The sequence below is a fragment of the Mugil cephalus genome, chromosome 8, assembly GCF_022458985.1.
Source record: "Mugil cephalus isolate CIBA_MC_2020 chromosome 8, CIBA_Mcephalus_1.1, whole genome shotgun sequence".
In the NCBI taxonomy this organism is placed as follows: Eukaryota; Metazoa; Chordata; class Actinopteri; order Mugiliformes; family Mugilidae; genus Mugil; species Mugil cephalus.
In genome coordinates this window covers 11,657,669-11,680,300 of record NC_061777.1, presented here as the reverse complement: position 1 = coordinate 11,680,300, position 22,632 = coordinate 11,657,669, and the positions used below count along the sequence as shown (strand labels likewise).

The 22,632-nt window shown below is 40.8% G+C and overlaps 1 protein-coding gene across 1 annotated transcript; it reads left to right on the top strand.

The window, feature by feature from the left end:
• The first annotated feature begins 447 nt into the window (after positions 1-447).
• Positions 448-20,135, top strand: rasef (RAS and EF-hand domain containing). The gene is made up of 18 exons (XM_047590900.1): positions 448-939; positions 2,144-2,470; positions 6,270-6,416; positions 7,026-7,116; positions 8,942-9,037; positions 10,489-10,566; positions 10,664-10,779; positions 12,471-12,539; positions 12,678-12,744; positions 12,891-12,979; positions 13,851-14,172; positions 14,815-14,955; positions 15,592-15,736; positions 15,911-15,992; positions 16,227-16,341; positions 17,646-17,753; positions 17,905-17,981; positions 18,818-20,135. The coding sequence occupies exons 1-18, from the start codon at positions 632-634 to the stop codon at positions 18,918-18,920; spliced, it is 2,481 nt and encodes an 826-aa protein (XP_047446856.1). The 5' UTR covers positions 448-631; the 3' UTR covers positions 18,921-20,135.
• The last annotated feature ends 2,497 nt before the right edge of the window (positions 20,136-22,632 follow it).

The window sequence follows — 22,632 nt, the reverse complement described above, 5'->3', positions numbered from 1 at the left end:
AAAAGATGAGCGGGCAGTGAAAGTTTTTGTAGCGGGATCCAACCACCTCGAAGCTACGTTCAAGATGCGTGCAAGCATCACTTGCAGCATCTGCAGAATGGCTCATATAATTATTAGCAAACTCTTCAACAAATCCAAATGAGCGTTATGTTGAGTTTTAATAAGGTGTAACTCGGGATTCAGCTTATTATCCGGAGTTATTTCCTTCCCTCCAGTTTACCTGCAGGGATGTCACTTTACAGGAACAACAGCAACAAATCAATTACCTTTAAATATTAATAAAGCATTCTGATTGATCTGCTTAAACCCCATTTGTGTGGGGTTTTTATTGCACAATTTGCCACACCTTCTCTAAAAAAGTGTGTGCACATGCAAAATAGGCAGCAACTAGGGGAGGAGTACGGCTATAAAAGAACCGTATCAGAATGACTGTGTCAGTCCTGGAGCTGCAGTCGGCCTCCTCCCAACAATGGGACTTTCTTCGGACACTGAGCAAAAGGTTTCACTTTCTACCTAGTTAAACTTCAGGAGGCTCTGGCAGTTTTTCTATCGCGTTTGTCTGCCACTTATCACCTGCGACCGACCGCACCAGCCCTGCTTCATTATTTTCTAAAGCATCAGCAGCAGCACCATGGCAAAGAGACACAGCGAGGAGCAGCAAGACCGCCTGAGTTCGCTCTTTCACGCCTATGATGTGGATAAGTCGGGGAGGATTGAGAAGAACGAGTTCTCTGCCATTTGTCGGGAGCTCCAAGTCCCGTCCAGAGAAGAAGAACGGATTTTCAACCGCCTGGACGTCGACAAAGACGGCACAGTGACACTAGAGGAGTTCCTCAGCGGCTTCAGGGAGCAGCAGGAGAGCGAAGAAGACTCAGAAGGAGACAAGGACTCCTTGACTTTGGATGAATTCTCCATCAGCAAAGATAAGAGCGTTTCAAGGTGAGAGGGGGGAAACTCGTAATCAGTACAGTGAGTGGACAGTGTGGATATTGTGTATTTTCATGTTCTGACCCTGCAGCCTCAGTTCTTTTTTTCTTTTTTTTATGGTAGATTAGGATTTATGAAAGATTTGAACATGTAAGCCGACTTTTTTCAAAATTACCTTGTAATAAAAAGGCCACAAGTTCCTTGTCTTGTTGCTATTAATAGTCTAGTTTAGGATGTGTTTGGATGTCACAGGAAATCACTATATGTTCAAGAAGTTATCCAAGCAAGGTTTTGTTTTTATAAATTTTGTTAAAACTAGGATTTGATTAATATAATTGTCTCTGAACAATAAAAAGTGTGGGTCAGTTTACTTTGATCAAGAAATATTTTTTTATTACTCTTTAAATACACTTGTCTAGTTTGAAACTTGTCTGATTTTAGATGTTGTTGATGATACTATATTGCGATTGTGCATTTGGGATTACACATGGATGAGGAGGGAGGGTAGGGAAGTTAAGTCACTGAAGACAAACATAACCAGACAGACATATCCTGAAATTTACTTTGTTATTTGAGGTTCAGTTAATGACATAATAAATCCTTATGCTCACTAAAAACCCAAACTGAGCTCCGGTATGAGGTTATTTTGTCGAAATAAAGACACCTAACCATATCTGGTTACATAATTTATAAAGTTTATTCAACTGCAGGCTATTAAGCTTTCCCCACAACAGAGGCACTTTCACCTGGCCTGAAGCCCAGACCTGAAATGTGAATAGAGAGGAGTGAACGCACACACACACACACACACACACACACACACACACACTCTCACACACACACACACACACACACACACACATACACACACTCACACAGGTAGACTACCGACCGCAGACGAGTTCTTGTACCTGAGTCACTGGCACAGCAGCTTTTTAGGGGACCGGCTGTAACAAAGTGGAACATTATTTGGTGAAGACAATGCGCGAGGAGGCGTGATGTTTCATTTAGTTTTAGTTTAAATGGATTAACTCAATCCCAAACTTTTGTGGAGACGAAACAGCTGTCGGAATGTTTGGATAAGAGCGAGCTGACGAACTGCTGAACTTCTTATAATTCTACTGGCGTCCAAAGAATAAAACACTGTCACTTCTGTAGGTTTCCTCGGGGGAAAACACGATTTACCGAAACGCCTTCTTTTTTTTTTTTTTCTTAGCCAGCCACATCCCCCCAAGGGCATGAGCGTAAAGGAGCAGGACCGGCTGCGCTCCCTCTTTCGCGCGTACGACGTGGACAACTCCGGGCGCATCGAGAGGAACGAGTTTCTCACCATCTGCGCGGAGCTGCAGGTTTCTGCGGCCGAGGCGGACCGGATATTTGGCCGGCTTGACGTCGACAACGACGGCACCGTCACCCTGCAGGAGTTCATCAGCGGATTTCACGACCGCTACGCAAAGGACATGGATATGGAGGAAGGGGACGTGTCCGCCGCCTGGGAGCGCTTCGAGAGCAGGCTGGGCGAGCAGGCCAAATTCATACCCAGGTAAGCGCACTGGGTCAGTCAGGCATGCGATTAAAATATGGAAATGTCCAGGCGATAAGAGTGAGTTCAACAGTGAGCGCAGTGTGCGTAAAGGTGATAGTGAGAATGTTTTTGTCGTCACAGGAAAATTAGTAGGATACAAAAATGAAATTAAGGTGAAACACGTGAAGAAAAAAACGAAACAAGAAACAATGGGGAAGATCAATCAGTCTATATTTTAAATTTGTGCAAATAATAATAAATAAAACCCATAATGTGACTTTGTGTGAATGAACGTGGTGTTTGTATGACTGCAAGTTCTTATAAAACTGTGCTTTCATTATTAGTCAATAAGTTGCCATATTGATGAGAAATTTACAACTGAAGTTTTACACATCTTCTATCCAGCAAGCAGACATCTGGGGAGCTTTAAGTAAAAAACAAAAAACAAAAAAAGACAAAAAGACAAATGTCAAAACGTCTTAGATGCAAGTGTTTACAGTGTAAACAAGACAGAACTATTCCATAAATGAAAACTTCCTGTGCCGTTTCAAACAACAGTTAAGACATCTCCGTCATACCTGGAGCCAGACAGAGTCAAGTGAAACTAGGCCGTGTCCTTTACAACATCTAAGGTCACTGAATGGTGTAGTGACATTCATAACGTTTACAGCAGCTCACTGGAGTTGTGTTGTGTTAAAAGCATCAGAATAATAAGAATCTCTTGGATATTTGGTAAGTTTCATAAAGACGTTGAAAAGAAAAAGACCAAATGTGACTTCAAACTCGAAGTTTCAGCTGCACACAAGATACAATTGCATAGTCTTCAGTCACAGTCAGCTGTATGTCAGAGCTGATCAGCATGTCAGCAGATTCACCACAGAACCCAGAAAATCGAGTGTTCCTTCTGCAGAAACATTTACTGAATCAGTTCTGAACTGAAATAAGACTAAAGGAAGTTAACAATGAAACACTGTAATTCTCATATAATATGGCAGCATAATTATGCAGCACTGTAGGGTGATGTCTAGGGGTGCACAGTCAGGTCAGGTCAGAGTTGTTTGGCGGCCCCAGGGGGGGAGCTCCTGACATTTTGACCATCTTGAATGTATGAAGGCCCAATATATTGTCAGTACTCTTTGCCCTCAGTGAACCCAGGATCACATCCGGTGATGTCTGTCTGTTCTTAAAAACACAACACGCAAAATGAAATCCAATGACAAATACTTCTAATAGTATGAGAAACTCTTTTGAAATCATACCTCAATGCTCATTTGTTACTTAGGCCACAGTTTTCTCCATCAGGTGTCTAGATAATTTTCAGTATGTAACAGTGAGTTGGGCTGTGCTCAGAGTTTTATAATGTTGTGTTTTATCTGTTGACCATCAGTGTTTGGCTCACGGGATGCTTTCTGAGTCAGGTTTGCAAGTCCAGCATCTGTTACATGAGCCGAACTAGATGAAGGTTCAGTCATTCATCTGACCAGTCACGTAATTCACATTAAAAGTCACATGTTTATTTTGTGACTTAGTCATTCATTAGTCTTGAAAATTTTATTCCACTCAAATTCGCTTTCGCAAAACCGACCTGACTTTTGACACGTCTGCTGGATGTAAAACTAGAACGCTCCTTTAATCCTCATCTGCGTTGAGGAGTTTTCTGTCTTCCTGTGAAGCAGCTTGGACCAACATTTAACATTTCTTTCAACAGTTTTTTTTTTTTTTGTAGTTTCTTTTGTAGGAAAACATGTTCCTGGTTTTGGTATCAGCACCAAAATTAAGACATAGAATTAACAGCAGTGTCAAAAAACTTTTATTTGTTTATATTTGAACTATTTACACATTTTACATACTGTGTAATTTGTGTTTTCAATTCGACACTATGTACGATGTGTGTGTGTATGTGTGTGGCCCCAGGCCTGGCATGGGATTCGAACCTCGCGCTGCTCTGCTGTGGCATCCGGACATCGATTGTCACGGCGGCGCCGTCCGTTAAATGCAGTCTCTTATCCCGAAGCAGCTACAGTCACTGTTACATAAGTCAGCTGACAGATGACAACATGGAAAATACCAAACGCAGCTAATCTCAGTGTTTGCTTTTCCGGAGATGAAAGAATAAATTTGAATTTAAATAAATACATTTTAGTATAAGAGTATAAAAAAAAGGATTTTCCTGTTCATAAGTTTATCATGGTTGGGACTGATGCAACGAGTTGCACATTTAGTTTTACAATGTTCAGCCTCTCAGCTGATTTCCCCTAAATACAATTACTGTGTCCCGAAATGATACGTCCTCAACTTGGCCGATAAGATGTCCATCACGCTTTTGGTTTTGCTTTTTATTATCCTGCAAATAACGTCTTTGCTGTACAGTGTATTTATTTTTCTACCAGACGGATGAAGATGTTTGGCGAAGGTCCATGGATACCAACTTTCAACTCACAAGACTATGTAACCACCTGATACCATTTGTTTGAGCTGACTGATCATTTTGCGTCACTGTCATAAAAGCAGTTCAATGAAACTAATAGATGAGTTATAAATCTATGGATGCTCATGGCTTACCCTTCTTCTTTTATGTTTAAACTGAAACTCTGGGTCAGGAGTGCACCATCACGACAAGCATATCAAAAGCCAGTTTTCAGATTTCCCAGATTTCGAACTTTTGACATATTTTCCGGCATAAATTCAACCCATGCACCAACAATACTCCACGTTAACTTTGGCACATAACTTCTAATATGGTGACAGTGTATAGCCAAAGAATCTGATTAAATATCTATTAAATAAGACTGAAACCCAACTATTTAGAGAAGTGCTGCAAAGTGTTGACCAAAACACTTGAATCTTTCATTAATTTTCTGTAACCGCTTGTCCTCTGGAGGGTCGTGGGGGGTGGAGCTTATCCCAGCTGTGCACCCTGGACAGGTCTCCAGTCTATCGCAGGGCTAACACACACACACACACACACACACACACAGACCGACAACCATTCACGGCTGCATGCACAGCGCTGTATCAGATGAACTCCATCCTAGCAACCGCTCCTGTTTCTGTCTGTTTACATGTCATCCGATGTGACACCTGATTGTTTGGACCCGTTTGTGTGGGTTTCTGTCATGATCAGTTTATATGTGATGCTGTTAGTCACTTTGCGCTATTGACAGCCTTTCAGCAGTGTCTATATGCACAGGATTACAGCCCCGTCCGCCCCGTCAGACGGCAAACACACGCAGACACTCATCGCACACTCACATGACCCAGTTTTACTATGGTGCTGTGATGCGGGACACTTTATCATAATGACATGTCCGGTGGATAAGCTGTGTATTTAAACAGCTGATACTGAGGCTAAATTGACACATCCTTATGGGATAAGTCTTTTCTTATTACTGAACTGGCGAAGCAGACTCCGTGGTACGTCACTGCAAGAGTCATAAGCCAGCCAGCAGTCAGTTTGACTAAATAATCAACTCATTATTAGACTTAACCTGCAGGCAAATGCACGTTTGCTACAACAGTACCACCGTGGAAATACAGGTTTCGTTCGTCATGGTGTCATGTTAATTGGATGCAAATTTTGTACTTAAATTTAATACTAAAATATCTATCCATCTAAAAAATTAACCCAGGAACACACAGAGGTTTAAGTATTCATTCATATGTGTTGTCTCCCTGCCACCTCTCATTAATGGTAAACCTGGAGTATGTCGCTTTGACCCTCAGTCGACTGCAGTTAATATCAGATGTTGGTTAAACAGAGACGTAATTACGTGCACTCAGAAAACACCAAAAAGTGATCATTCTGATTTTCTCCCAGGCATGAACAAGCTGCAATCCTGTACCAGAACATCAGTCTGACTGAGCCCAGACTCATTCCTCACTTCGAGAAAGTCATCATTAACTTCACCAAAGAGATCAAACAGCAGAACTCAGAGATGGAGAACCTGGCGCTCGCCATCAAACGGTGAGCAATGCGCGCACACACAGCGAACACAGCGAGTCCTTTCCTGAACGACAATGAACGCTTGAAGCTTTGATCTGACATCCGCGGTAGACGACACCGTGGGTGTTTGATGATTCCACACGAGTCGCGACGTTTAAGGACTAGAGCTTCTTCCTAGTCAAACACGGGCATGATTTGTGGAGAATTATTCTCCAACGACAGCGACATTTGATGAGTCAATCTGAACGAAGTTTGTCTTCGTGATAATGGATCTGCGTGACACTGTGTTAAAAACATCCTTGTGAACACGATAGAGAAATCCCAAGATAACACGGCATATCTTCATGATTTCAAGACACGTAACGGGTTCATCTGCCTGTTGATTGTGTCGTGGTGAATGAATATAAATATCCCTTATAAATGGAACGATATGATGGTCAATGTCTCCCAGCCATCATACCCTTTTCAATAAATTATTAGGATTAACTATTTATTGAGCCAAACGTGCAGATTTGGTGAATTCTCAAAGCAACCTCATACCCTGTGCAGAATAATCCAGTGAACAGTAGATACTGTGGTTATTGCAGTTTTCTTTGTAGAGCTGTGAGATGAGTCCGTTCTGTTTTCCAGAGCCCAGGACCAAGCATCAATGCAGCTCAGTGAGATGGAGGAGGAGATGGACCAACGTATTCATGCGGCGGAGAGAAAAACACGGGAACAGGTGGGAGAGACTCAGAGACAGACACTGAAAGAAACACACTGAATTCAGATACGGTTAGTCCCATATGCGTTCGCGTATAGCGAATATACAGTCACACCTGAACTGGAGGAAAGACGCATGACTTACAACAAAACAATTTTTACACGCAATTTTAATTTCAAAGGGTCAAAGGTTTTTAACTCAAAAGATGCAACGCATTAGTGCTTTTTTTACCAGTCAGATTTGGATTTGTGAACTCAAATGCAAACTAAATGCAAGTCAACGGGCCTGGAAAAACAAAAATCCACCAGAGAGGTGACAGAAACATTAGAGGGGCCAAATCATTAGTTTGATTCATTCTGAGATAAAAGGGAGCACAGCGCACGGGTGAGCTCTGCACAGTGGAGTTTGGTTCTGAACGGCAATGTTATGAAATGATGAACTAAAATGAGACATGAGTGTTCACTAGTCCTGTGTATATAAACTAATTAAATGCATTAGCATTTACTGTATTATGAGTGCATCCACTTACCACTTATCGTTGCTGTTTTTCCATCCTCCTCTTGTCTTTTGTGTTTGAAAACCAGACTGCATTTCCTTTTTTTTTTTCATGGGTCCCCAAAGAATCTAAGGATGCAACTGGCTCTGCTACATTAAAGCATATCTAAGGAGAAAACACATTCTTTTGCAACATAGTATTAACAATGAAAATTTTCTTTAAGATTATGTTCAATATCTGCAGTTACAATTAAGGCCCTAAAATCATAGTTTTTGTCTTAAAGTTAAGAGTTTGTTCCTCAGCTCCGCGTTAGAACTGTAACGTGATGTTCTCTGATGAAAAGTGCAGCGGAAATAACATAAATTCTAGTGTCCAAATATATATATATATGGATGGACCAGACTGTGTAAATATGACCCTGTGATCTAGTTTTCTAGTTAAGCTGACTGTAGACCAGTTGCTCTGGAGTTTGTGTAAGTGATAAGCTGGGTGCGTTTGCTCAGCTCTTCCCTCATGTCAAACAAACACATACCCCAGTATATCAGATTACCGACCCGACCATCGGGATTTCGCACAGTCCGTGGACATGACATAAAGGAGAGGAGAGCTCGAGGTGTTGGAGCATGATTTATCCTCCGGTTTAAAGTGATCAGGGTGTGCATGTTTGCAGACGATAAGGCCGGGCCGTGTGCGGATGAAGATGATAATCTGCGAAGGCCGCGTGTGTGGTGATGCAGACGATGACACGTGACACGCAAACTCCTAAACCTGCGTGAATTCTGGTCTCTGCAAATTCAAATTTTTGACTGAGCTCTTGAATTAAACCTCTTTTAAGAACTTGTGGGTTTATAGAAAGCAGTGTTATTTCCTTTAATCACAACAGCGTATTGTGGGAAATGTTAAGTTTTGATAATAGTAGTTAACTTTCCATTCATTTAAATGAGAAAGACTGAGCGGTATAAAGCCTTTGGTGCTGAGGTTTCCTGTAATCTCTCACAGGAGCTTTAACTCTGCGTCTTATCACTGCCTGTGTGTATAAACTTATGTAAGTGTTCTCCATTGCGGTGACTCTGGAGCGCTTGTTTGTTTTGTCGCAGAAAACCCTCACCTGTACAACACACACACACACACACACACACACACTCATGTCCTGACACAACTTATTTTTGGAAACTGCCCCTCGGTTTATGGTTCAACATCGGCGTTAAAATAGCGCAGGTTTGTCACGGGACTGTAGAAAGAACAAACACACCTACTCACTTTGCAAAAAAATATATCGTCGCAGTCAAATTCCGCTAATGAAATTGATTCATTTATTGTTTTCTTGTCTTATTTTTCTCTTTGCAGGAGAAGAAGCGAACAGAGGCCGTGCTGAGCGACCTGCGGAGAAATTACGAAGCCGAAGTGTGCGAGCTGCAGTGTAAGATCCAGAGGATGCAGATGGTAAATGTTTCATTTGTTCGCCTAAGCTCGGTTTGTGTCGACACCGCCGGTCAGATGCTGCTCAGCGGTCTGTGTATCTGTCTTAAAGGAAAATAACATCCCATCGAGCACAAAGATGAGACGCATCTTTGTGGACGTGTGTCCCCGCTCTCTAATGATATTATCCACACTGCAGTCAGATGGAAGTATTTAAGAACAAACACAAACAAAGTACAAATAAAGTACAATCGCACGCTGTTGATCTGTCCTAAACACACTCTTGCATCTGGCCTATTTAAATGCATAAAGACAGTGTGGGAAACACTGTGGATACAGTGGAATGACACTGAACGCTTTCACAAGAAGCTGAACCAGGACCAATTTATTCTTCTGGCCCCACAAAAGCACAAACACACGTTTAACCTTACTGGAAACCACCGAAAACGTCTCGTCTCGATCAGCGAGTTTACGCCATTGGCAAACATTTCCAGTGAACAGATTACTAACGTTACAGTGAACAGATTAGTAACGTTACAGTGAACAGATTACTAACGCTGGCTAAACATCCTCACAGAATACACTTATATGGAAAAACCTATCATTATTATTATTATTATTTATTTACTTTTTCTCCTCAAATTCTACATGAAGTTTAGCCCCGTAAACCACACACACTTCACTCACCCACACACTCAAACTACTCCTATCTTATTTGTGTTTTATTCTTTTTTTACATCTTTAGTTTCATCACCATCACTGGCTTGTTTGTCTTATTGTTGTTCTGGTCCAGTCCCTTGCTGTTCTATTCCCTTCTAGTTTGTAGTACACTTCTCTCGTTTGTATCTCCTGTTGAATGTTTGCAAATAATAAAGAAAGAAAGAAACTAAACCTGTAGAAACATGACACCAAGTTGACTGAAAGTGTAGCTTATTCACGTGTTCAGCCCATAGACAGTATAAAGATAAATATTTATACAGTCTATGATTCAGCCTCCCGGCTAAGCTCTGCTGTGCTAGCTAAAGTTCACTGATTTTAACCACCGAACAACGAATAATTTGATGTTATTGTTTCTTCAAATGTCTCTCCCCCATAGTTAATGCATCATATGCTTCACTTACCACAGTCTTGCCTTCGTTTCTCCTGTTACTCTCCTTTTATTTCTTTTTTTTGGGTCAGAGAAAGATAACTTTTTACGCTTTTCCTCATTAAATAGTCACGCAAACAACATGTAAAGGTCACTGAAAGTGCAGAGGAACTTTTACATCATAAAAGATTTTGCACATAGACAGTGCTGTAGCATAAAGTCTGTCACCCTCTGCTGGCCAGGGGCCGTGAAGATTTGCCGTACCTGCTGTCACGTTGTGCCTCTGCACAGTTCCCACGGGTGCTACGATGTCTAAAACTATTCAGAGAGAATGAAGTCTGATTCAGGGAAGTAATCCTAATCCTAAATATGTGAACCCACCCATCAGATAGAAGAGAAGTACAAAAACATCACGGTGAAAGACGAGAGCCCGACGCTGAAGAAGAGGATCAATGAGCTGACGCTGGTGAGAATGGACAAACCTAAGCTCCTTTCAAACCTGCTGCCGTGTCGGTGAGTTTAATTCTCCTACGCGCTCATATTCTTGAATTTTCTCCGTGCAGGAGAACCAGCGGTTAAAACAGGAGCTGCTGAAGTCTCAGACCAAAGTGGCTTGTCTGCAGAGCGAGATGGACTCACTGAAGACCGAGCTGACCGATCAAAGCATCAACTCTGAGCGGTGAGCTGACTATATTTTGCCGTAGTTTTTATGTACTTTAATGTGCGATGTGTTGGAATTCAGCTCAGTTTTGGACCTTTCTTTCATTTTTGTGAAGCGCAGTCTAAAGGCCAAACCTTTTTTTTTTTTTTGGGTCAGGAGTCTCACATTTAAATTTTCCAGGTGGGAAATGAAAAGGCATTGTTACACAAGACTACACACCATCCTACTTACTCCCTTCACACGCGCACACACACTATTCGCTTTCACTGTGAACTCTGAAAGCCTGAACCTACAATTAGAAGTTGTCAAGCTGGTTTTCTTATTTGCACATTACCTTGAGAATAGTAAATATTTGCACCTGCGATCCAGAACGTACATTTTAATACATAAATGTCTGTTTTAGAAGACTCGGATAATAATAAAATCTGGCCACGAGCTCCCTGTGAGAAACTTTGTAGCAGGACAGAGACATAGAGACACAGAGACAGGGAGATGAAGGGAGCCTCATCCCTCGGTTGGCTGACAGTGCGTTCCTTCCCGAGGGTTTTTTTTTCTTTTTTTTTTTTCTAAATTTTGTTTTGTCACAGCTGAAACAGGATATCCTGGAGTGACTTCACACACACATACACACACAATAACTTCTTCAGAGGCGTTGCCTAGCAACAGAAGCAACAGAGCCACAGGCAGGGTGACTCCCCGCCTCCACGGAGCGGCTCATCATGTTGACACTGTTGTTCCTCCGTCCTTTGAGGTGTCTTCTGTTCATTCATGAATCAGACGCGATGTCTTTCAGGGGACGAGCGAAGCTGAACTTTTTGCCGGATATGAAAGAAAAATTAAATGTTACATAAAAACTTCAGTGTATTGTGAGTTTGTAGGTAAATGCACAAGGCTATACTGCATCAGTGCTTCAGTTATTTTATCTAGTTTCAGTATTTATTTAACATACTGTCCTCAAACCAACAGACAAAGAAAACAATCCTCAAAAAAATGGGAAATGAAACACATACCGGATTGATAATATAGGTGTTAGAATTACAAAATATAGATGTAAATAACATTGTTATAGCATATATTTATAGACACAAAAAGGTCAGACTATTATCTGACACATTGTGGTGGAAGTAGTAGCCTATTCATGTCTTTTACTGAAATAAAAGTAGTAAATTTTAGCAAAGTGTACTTGTACTACAAAGTGTAGAATTATTGTTATAAAGTTACATTATACACCAAAATGAGTCATGCCCTTATAATTTATTATAATAGAATTTATACTATACATTATTATTATCTATATATATTAACATGCAAACATTTAAATATACATTTATATGTAATATAAATGTTACATTTTATATAACTGTCTAAATTGAATGTACAACAATCTAGTGTGTTTTATATCCTTTATCATTCATTAGGGATTAACATCCTAATCTTCATTAAAGTAACTGTAGCTGTCTGATTAAAGCAGAACAAAAGTTAAAAAGTATCTTAAAAGTGTCACGTAAGTTCAGTGCTTGTGTCACATTTAAACTCTAATTACTCTTATTATTAAAAGTCATCCTTTATTGGTCTGTCAGCTCTATTTTGTGCACAAGATAAAACAATCGTTTGCATCCTCACTGTCTGTGACACTGAAAATAAAATGACAAAGTCAAATTGTCTTTCGCTCAAAGTCAATGACTGTGTCTGATTGTGTTTTGCTGCAGAGACGAGGAGCTCATGAAACACTTCTCTGATGAGCGAGACATCCTCGAGAGTCAGATAGAGATCCTGCAGTAAGTCAGACAATAACACGCACGCACACTTACTGAAAATGATCTTACTGCACTAAGAGGGCATAAACATCAAAAGAAATGTGTTAAAAATTATAAAAAATATATAATAATAGCGTTTATTTTTCTGTGTGTGGACAGGACAGCCAATCGAAAGCTCCATGACAGTAACGACGGTCTGAGGGCCACTCTGGAGAAAATCTCAAGGGTAAAGCTGCGTGAATAAAACTGATCTGGTCATACTCTCAATGTGTGAAACGGCTTTATTCATTATAATATACTTGGTTAGTTAGAGACTTTTCATTCAGTACAGCGATCACTGGAGAACTACATTTGAAATAATCTGTGTTACAGTCTGGTAACGATGGGACACCAGGACAAACTAAGGACAGAAACAGAAGTAAAAGCATCTGTCACACATCACCGTACGCACTAATGGACAGGTAAGACCTACAAACAATACCGACGGTATCTAGTCTATTACTCGTAGATATATGCAAATCTTGTATTATTATAGTTATTTTAGTTTATACTGTTATCTATTATGTATTTTATTATTTCATTATATTATTTTTATTTATTTTTGATTAATTTTTAGATTGTTTTTTATTTGCAACTGAGCTACTGTGGATCAATAAAGTGTATAGACATACAGTATGTCACATATCATCTATATCTGCACAAATGCATAAAGTCTTCCTCGATATAATATTAAATTACGGTTTCTAATTAAGATTTTTATAGAAACAATAGTTGGATGAACTACTCAGTAAAAGGGGATTTGGTTAAGTTCACAGGAGCTGCGTTTCTATTTCAGTTTTTTCACAAAATGAAATTTCGATAAAGTACAGTTGCGCTTTGTACGTGTTCCCATTGAAAGGTGTTTTGTGAATGAGCTGTAACTCTCTTAAAGAGACTTCAGACTCTTTTCAAAATGTAGGCGTTTCCATTACCAGATTTTTATTGCGATATTTAGGTTTTGCACATTTCTAGGTGTAATGGAAACGCATCACATCCTGAAGTCAAGATGTTTTTTTTACTTGGAATTAAAGATTAGTGTAAGTAAATGTTGAAAGAGCTGTGAGATATTTATTTAAGGTGTTGTACAAACTAAAGTGCTGTGATGCTGAACGTCAACCTCTGACGATTAAAGGAAACATGCAAGGGAATGAACACACTAGACTACACATCCTATGTACTAGCGACAGGATGATAAACAGATGTTCACAGGCTAAATTAAAACTTTAACAAAAACGCTTAAAAGGAAGTTTATTGTTTGTTATTATTATTTTTATTTGACAATGTGCTCCTCAGGTTCTGCCAGCGTATGGACGAGTACCCTCTGTACAGCCGCCGGCCCAGCTGTGACACCCTGGCCTTGGCCATGTGCGACCCGGGCCTGAGGCGACGGCACAGCAGCGAGTGCGAGGAGGACAGCCTGCCTGAGATCTACGTCGACAGCGGCCTGTCGACGCTCAGGGGCTCGCACGGAGGATACGACTCAGAGCACGAGGTCAAAGAAGAGGACGAGGAGGAGGAAGAGGAGGAGGAGGAGGTGGAGGAGGAGAGGGAGGAGAAGAAGAAAGAGGACGAGGACAACAATGACAGCATGATGGGAGAGAACTCTGACACTGAGGTGACATGAGGCAACATGCTGATGTTTAGCGGGAAATATAGAGCTAAATTAATGCTAATTAGCGTTAATCATTGCTGAGGCAACACTTATCCTCTAGGGCGTAGGGCGTCTTCCACAGGGGGTCAGAGGACGTACTGCGAGGGGGGGCGCAAAATCTTTGGTTGATTAGACATTTATATATTTTTTTTCTAATTTCCCCCCTACAAATCAAAATTTCTTTAAATACACATTAACATGAATTCAGAGATGCAGGAGCCAATTACGATACAGCTTTATGTCGGGCAGTTGCACGGCCACCCTACTGTTGCACATGTTCGAAATTATATTTGAACCTATGTATTGTTTGAATCTTGCTTAATATTGAATGCAAAATTATCATAATAATGTATATTTATAAATAGCACTAGGCCGAGATTAATATAGAGCACGTATAGTAGGTACGGGGTCCCTACTTAATTTCTCATCAGTTCGGGGGTCCTTGGCCTGAACGTTGAAGACCCCTCCTGTGGTGATAATGAATATCTATACCAAACGTCATGGCAATACATTTAATAATTGGTGTTTCAGGATCATACTGTACATAACTGTGCAGATTTGATCCTTTAGCATTAATCTGTCTGTTACTGTGTGTCTCCGTCACAGCCGGCAGAGACGCAGGACGGCGAATCAGCCTTCGGGTCAGACAGCAGCTCAGTTTTGGACTGGAAGCCGTCTGAATCAATTGACACCAGCACGCCGCCGGCCCCGACCATGAAAAGAGCCCTCAGTGCCATCAGTGTTCAGGTAAGAGATGGAAGTTATCAGAGAGGGAACGTCATCTTTGTTTGTTGTCATCTGGTCCCGGTGACAGCGGCTTCAGCAAGCAGGAAGGTCCAGACGGCCCTCTCCCCGTCCACGTCCACTAGCTCCTCTGGACTTATACAGACTTTGATGATCCACGAGGGAAATTACTTTGTCACCGTATACATAAAAGTAAACACTCATAAAAAAAACACAAGATTGTAATAATTGCATTATTTCTGCCTGATCAAAGATGAGCTTTAAGAGCTCAGCAGAAACCATCACCGTCTCATAAAAACACACTGCTCCTCAGGCTTTTTACATATGAATCATCCCTGAATGAAGCCAATCATGTAGGTCAACTGGGGGACAACTGTGACTAAGTGATTTGAGTGACTTTTTCCCTTGGCATTCATGACTGAAGTGCCCTCAAGCAAGGCACCCCTGCTACATATGTCTTCTCACTACCTAGTGTGTGTCTGTGTGAATGTATGAGTCAAATAGTGTGGAACTGATTTCCTGTTTCAACTTATTCTTCAGTTGGATGACTGAATAAAACAGCCGCCCTATCAGAGCCACATGTGTGGACGTCCTTTGTCTTTCCTCTGACTAACTCTCTGTCTCTCTGCCCCTCTGCAGAAAGAGGACAACGTTGACCTGGGCTACATGACATCAGAGAAGGCCTACAGGATCGTGTTAGCCGGAGACGCTGCTGTGGGGAAGTCCAGCTTCCTGCTCCGTCTCTGCAAGAATGAGTTCAAATTTAACTCCGGCACCACTCTGGGTGAGGAGCTGAACTCACCTCTTTGTCGATACTAAGTTAGATGATAAAGATTTTCTTCTCTCCTTTGTGATCTGAAGCAAAAACAAAAGAAGCGTTGATAATAAATGCTTCTAAGTGTCAGCTGACTGACTAACTGCTTATTTCAATATTCAAATAGTCTCTTTGTGTTTTCAGGGGTGGATTTCCAGATGAAGACACTGATTGTTGATGGAGAGCCTGTTGTACTGCAACTGTGGGACACTGCAGGACAGGAGAGGTGTGTATTAAAGTCATTTAATAATAATGTTTTAATAAACCGTAGAGAGACATGGGATGAGCCTTTAGATGATTTGCTTTTGGAGCTAAATTTGTATCATTTAGTTTGACTTGTTTTATTCTCAACTCAATATACACAGGTGCCCGTCCAGAGGATGCGCTGTATTCATTTTAATCACCATAGACAATACAAAACAACATTTAACTTGACAATGTCTGTCTCTTGTCCTCTCAGGTTTCGCAGCATTGCAAAGTCTTATTTCCGACGGGCGGACGGTGTGTTGCTGCTGTACGACGTCACCTGTGAGAAGAGCTTCCTCAACGTCAGAGACTGGGTGGATATGATTGAGGTAAAAGATGATGATGATGCAGCGAGACATTTTCCACAGACACAAGTCAAAAATATTCATCGCTACACTCCAGTGTGATTGTGATTTCCTGACAGCATTGATTGTTCATGTGAATGTCGAACTAAGCGACTTGTTTCTCTCTCTACATGCAGCAGACATGTAAGTGTTTGCATGTAAACCGTGTACAGATGGTGTTGTGCTGTCCTGTGACTTTTGTGTATTTCTTATGATTCAGTCTTGTGATGTCTAAAATGATTCACTAATATGTAGACACAAACAGTTTCCTCCAGAGCCGTATAGTAGAGAGAGTCTGGCCAAGTCAAATCATGTGTGCCATGTTAGATGCATCGGAGGGAAGATTCTACAGTGTAACCCTAACAGGCCTATAAATGTTATTGCCAACGTCCGTCAATATGTAAAAGGGCCTCAGTTAAATATCCCAGTGTCTACTCACTTTAAATATCTTAAATGAGCTTGTAAAATGCTTTGTAGGTCAATCGCCTCTTCAGTCACGGAGCTGTGTTCATCCATCACTCTTAAAAGTCTGAAATTATAAATACTCAGAAATAAGGAAAATTAAACTAGTCTTTCTGTTATTTAGCATTATTATCATTATGTTATCATTATTACATTAGCACACTAGCCATAATAACTTAGTAGTAACCAAGGCAAATTTGTCTATCTACACGGACATAAATTACATACATGCACACATGGGTTTCACAATATATATGACGATAGCTGCTAATTTTCAACTATTTTTAACAATTTAGTCTAGACAACTAGCTAGCATAAGGCTAGCATAAGGCATGGTTAACTTAAAACTTAATTCATTTGTAAAGCGGTGGTGGGTGTTTTTGAGATCAAGGTACACACTAATGATGGTATTGCTTTATTTCTCCCATATAAAATCTTAACAAACATCAAAGAGACACATTGACATTTACCTCATGTAAAAGGGAGAAATCAGTTGACATCCAGTTCTTCCTTTTATTTTATTTATTTTCTGTTTTTGTTCCCAGTCCTGTGCTGGAGCCGTAGGCTGAGCACTGTGGCATGTTTTAACTTTTAATCCAGTTTTATTCTCTGTTAATGCCACTTCTCTATGGGTGAATATTGGTTAGAGGTAGCTAACATGGCAGCCATGAAACATGTGACCAGCTCAGAACCAATCAGCATAGCGTGATAGGTCAGATGATCCATTCACTAGTTGGCCAGACTCTCTCTACGGCTCTGGCTTTCATTCTGTTATCACTCTTCTGAATTACACAGCGCATTAACTGTCTTTTCCTTTTGCTTGGCAGGACGTGTCCCGTGAAGATATTCCCATCATGCTCGTGGGTAATAAGTGTGATCTCAGAAGAGATGTAACTAGCTGTGTTCCTACCAGCTACGGGGAGAAACTGGCCATGGTAATTACAAATAAAAATCCACTAAAGGACATGTCGTTGACCATGTAACTGTAAAGCATGTCTTTGCTCTCGTCCTTGTTTAATCCAAATATAAATCCAAGTTAAAACCTTTGACTTTACACTGAAATATTTCCCCCTTTTTACCCAACAGACCTACAACACTCTATTCTGCGAGACTAGTGCCAAAGATGGCTCCAACATCCTGGAGGCTGTGCTGCACCTGGCCAGGTGAGATACAGATGTTTCAGTCAGCTGAATGTGCAATTCAGAGACACATTGACTACTGGCCACTTTATTAGGTACACTAGTGAAAATCCAGGTATTCAGCATTAGTTTAAAATAACTGAGTTTTGGTTTTGGAGGCTGTGGTTTGTTGTACTAGTTAATTGTATTGAGTTGTGACACACGTTTCTATTGTTTAAGAAAATAAATAACATCAGTTATTAGTCAGCGGCTAAATAACAGAAACCAGCAGTTACATCACGCAGTTGAATTACCACCAGTGTTTAGTGCAAGACTCTTATAATAATGCATTTATTTTCACTAGGGTACCTAATGATCTGGCTAGTGAGTGTATATACTGAAACCACTAAGGAACTGATTTCACTCTTTCAGTGCATTTGGTGCATTTGTGTTGGTTGTTCCAGACTAACATAGTAAAAAAAAAAAAACTCAAACTGGACTTATTCAATGTACTTCCCCCAGCGTAATCAGTAGCAAACAACAACACCACATCATAGCTAAATTCACACAAATGATTAGTGTAAAATTGGGAGTAAGAGTGTGGATAAAATTAATTCACAGAAAGATTTAGAAAGCAGATGTGGAAAGTGAATGTATTTATAAATAAATAGACAGGACTGAAGTGTAATAATGTCGTAAATTGACAATATGCTTTTTAAATAGTAATTACAGTTTTAAGTGAAAACCTAAAAGTAAATAAATCATGTGCTTTTATTTCTCCAAACCTTCACTTCACATCTGTTACTGCAGCTGTGACGAGCGATAACATGTGTTTAGCAGCAAACAACCACATGATGAAACCTTCTTTTTCCGTCTCACAGGCAGGTGACAAAGCAGGCCGCCGTTGACGATAAAAGTCGCTACCAGTCGCTGCCCAGTTTAGACGCCCCCAGGAAGAAACCAAACTTCTCCTGCTGCACCTGATCAAACTCATTGAAGCTGGACCCGCACGCCTGGAGCTGTGTGAGCCTGGACCAATGAAAACCAATGCAGGAACCTGGCAAACAGCAACAGGAACAAATCACCATCGTGAATAACCGAGAGAATTTTAAACGTGGACTGAGTGGACAAGAGACATGAGATTGCAGCAGAGTATCCACTACTTCATTTCTTTTTCTATCCGAGGAGGTTTAAATACAATGGTGTGATTTCAGCCTCTGTTGAAAATGTTTAAATCCATGAAAGTTATGTTAACTTTTTATTATGCTTATCTCAAATATATTTGACGTGATTTGCGACGTGTTGTGAGGATAACGCAGGTGAGTCGAGAAAAGGGAGCTGTGAAAGTGAAATAAGAGGATGTGACAGAAACAGGAAGTACGGTCAACGTATGGTTACAATGAGAAAATAAGAGAAACGGGAAGATTTTTATCTAGTTCTGCTATAAACTGTGGCACTTACTGTATATAGTTACTTCAGATATCATTAGATCATGTTAGACATATTTAAAATGGGACAGCTTATATCAGTCCGTCTTGCTCACTCACAACGAACCCTGGTGCAACGTCACAACTTCTGTCTTTATTAAAATACCACAACAGTGTTACATTTCTTGTCCTCCCGCTGAGGACGACCTGGTGTTATAGAATAGTTAAAATTAGTTATGCATGAAAGCGAGGAATCAGGGAGCAGAGTCCCTTTTTCTCTCTCTTAAATGCACGGCTGTAATTCTGTTTAAACTAATGTGATGTCTGCAAACCGATGCTGTAAAGTATGTTTTATTAATATTTATCTCTGTAATAATAACTGTGCTCACTGAAGTGGGTGTGCTTCAAATAAAAGGCTCAAACCACGTCTGAAACCCTACATTTATCTCAAGAGTGTAAGGGTTGTTCTTTTCAAAGCAAATGTAGACATTTTTCTTTTCATTACATACACAGTGATAATTGTGTTGCACATATGGGACCACAAATGTCGTGATCTGAAAGAACGATCTCTCATCCCCTCGTAGAACGTGTATCAAAACTTCTTTAAGATGTTTTCAGATGCTGCGTGCTTTGTGGAAACAAGTTTGTTTGAAACGTAGCGTCTCAGTCAAGAACTATTATAGTTAAATGTATTTGCTGATGTCGTACAAAGTGCAACTTAAATGTGTATCTGTGTTTCAAGTTTCTTTCTCAATAAAACAATTTAAAATGCCACGATTCACTACGGATTTATTCACACAATTTCTCATGAAGGTCCTGGGTTCGACTGGGGACCAAGCAACCAGACAGAGAAAATGAATGAATGTTATGAGCCATCATGCAGGGCTTCTTCAAGACATGATAGAGGACATTTAACCTACTTCATGAAACTGAATGCACAGAGGTAACCTGATTATTGGCTGTAGACCAGTAACAGGCCTCAGAAATATTTTAACATGATTTGACAGTATCAGCTGTACAGAGTTCAGGTCAGCTTAGGTTTGCAGCCTTCGTCTTTGTCAAGCGCTTAAAAGAACAGATGTGCACTACTACTACTGTACTGCTACTATTGTGAGACACATGGCCCCTGTGATATTAGTTTAGGTCGTCCGTGTCTCCGCTCATACTCCCAACAATCTTGCGCCCCCATTAAGGGCACAAAGGAGAAGCCGAATCAATAAATCAGATAATTTCTCCTGAGTTGGTGCTCTAAAAGAACCCTCCTGTCAGCCATACTTCCCGAGCGTCTGGAAGTGGCTGCGACCATGGCTGTTTGAATAACTGCAACATATGTCAGGGATTTTGCACCGTGTGCGTGATTATGCGTGTGTGTGTGTGTGTGTGTGCATTGTCTTTGTGTGTTTAGATCTGGCACGAGTCCCTGTCTCCACCTCCCATCTGTTTACATTGTCATGTGCTTGATGAGGCGAGACCACTCATTTGTCAAACAACATGTGGGGTAGCGGAGGTGGGGATGCGGTGTGTAGCGTGCGTGCGTGTGAGAGAGTGTGTGTTCAGCAGTAAGTGGGGGATAATTAGATAAGGGGACTGTGTAGCAGAAAGGTTAATGGCAGTAATGAATATATTAGTGTAGAGGAGACAGAGCAGGTTGTCTTTGCTGTTCTGCATCTGCAGGTTCAGAATGTGTGCAACACAACACAAATCCAACTCAGCCGATTATTCTTTGCAGATTTGTGTGAATGAATTATTCCTTAAATCTCACGCACGTGATATTAGGAGATGGTTCACAGGGGAAGAAATTTAATTCTGCTTCTGTTTGTATCCACATTCGAAGATTTATGCTCCACTTACTGTATGAAAAACACTTAAAAAGACACTCAAAGCTTTGATAAATATATATATATGAATGAATTTAAAATCTTGACACATCCTTTAAAGCTGACGAGTACAGAAACACACTCTCAGAAGCTTCTTCCCCCATAAGGCCTCGCTGATAGAGGGAGTGGTGTGTCACCATCTGGGAAGGTCAGGGGTCAGACAACGGGACCACTGGTCACTCTGATGACATCTGGGGCGGCAGATTGTCTGTCCAAATCCACATCCATGTCAGACACACACACACACACACACACACACACAGTCTAATGCACGCTATGTATGGATCATGTAGTTTGTCATGTCTGGTTCTGACACTGTCAAAAGACACAGACTGTTCAGAAATGTCAAGCAGTCTGGCTCGTTTGTGCGTCTGTGTGTGTGGTCTCATTTTAATAAGCTGTGTGTGTGTGTGTGTGGTGGGAGGGGCAGTGTTTCACGGAGTACTAACATTGCGGGGCGGTTTTGTTGCTGTGACTGCTGTGCTGTTCTTGGTTGTGCTTTCTGTGTGCTGTACCTCTCCCGCAGGCAAGAGGGCAGCAGCCTACTAGCGTACAACCAGGCTTGTTTGTGTTGCTCATGTGACAGTTACAATGAGCGTTTAGCGCTGGCGCGTCGCACTGGTTATTAGGGTTGACACTTAAATTGTAAATATTTTAAAGAACCTGACACAATAAAGTTTGAATATTGTCTAAGCATCTGATTTAATGAAATGTAACATAATATTACACTTTAATAGCTAATGATATTGTATATTTAGAAAGAATGTGAGTCCGTGGAGTATGTTGAGGTATTTCACCAGCACACTGTAAAATCCCTCTAATAGTTGGAGGTTCAAATCAGAAAAAAAAGTCACTAAAATGTGTTTTTATAAAGATTCCTGGTATTTCAGATTAACTGACTATTGTGTTCCAGTTTCAAAACAACAAAACAGAAGCTCTAATGTGTAAAACTGCAGTAAAAGTTCATATGATTCAGAAGAGGATTATCCTATAAGACCTGTAAAACTTCAATGGAAGACATTTTTGTGTATGGGATTCAGCCTAAAGACGGAGGAGACGCCGCTCGCCGCTTATCTGAGTGACCACTCACTTAGCTCTGTAGAAGGACGAGCAGGGATTAGTAGCCGTTTTATAATGTGTGTTAATCTGACAGATTAGCTTGATCGGGTTAATCTGAGAATGTCTGTGTGTATATCTTTGTATTACACAAACATGTATTCCCTCATTTAAATTTAAATAAATCTTTGCTGTTAAGAAGTCGAACATCACATGGCTGCTGATGGTGCGGGGGGACACTCGATAAACCGAATCCTCCACGGATGCCAGACACCGGTATGTATCCTGCGCGGGGCGGTAATCCCGACTGGAATCTGAAAATGACTTTTTAAGTGC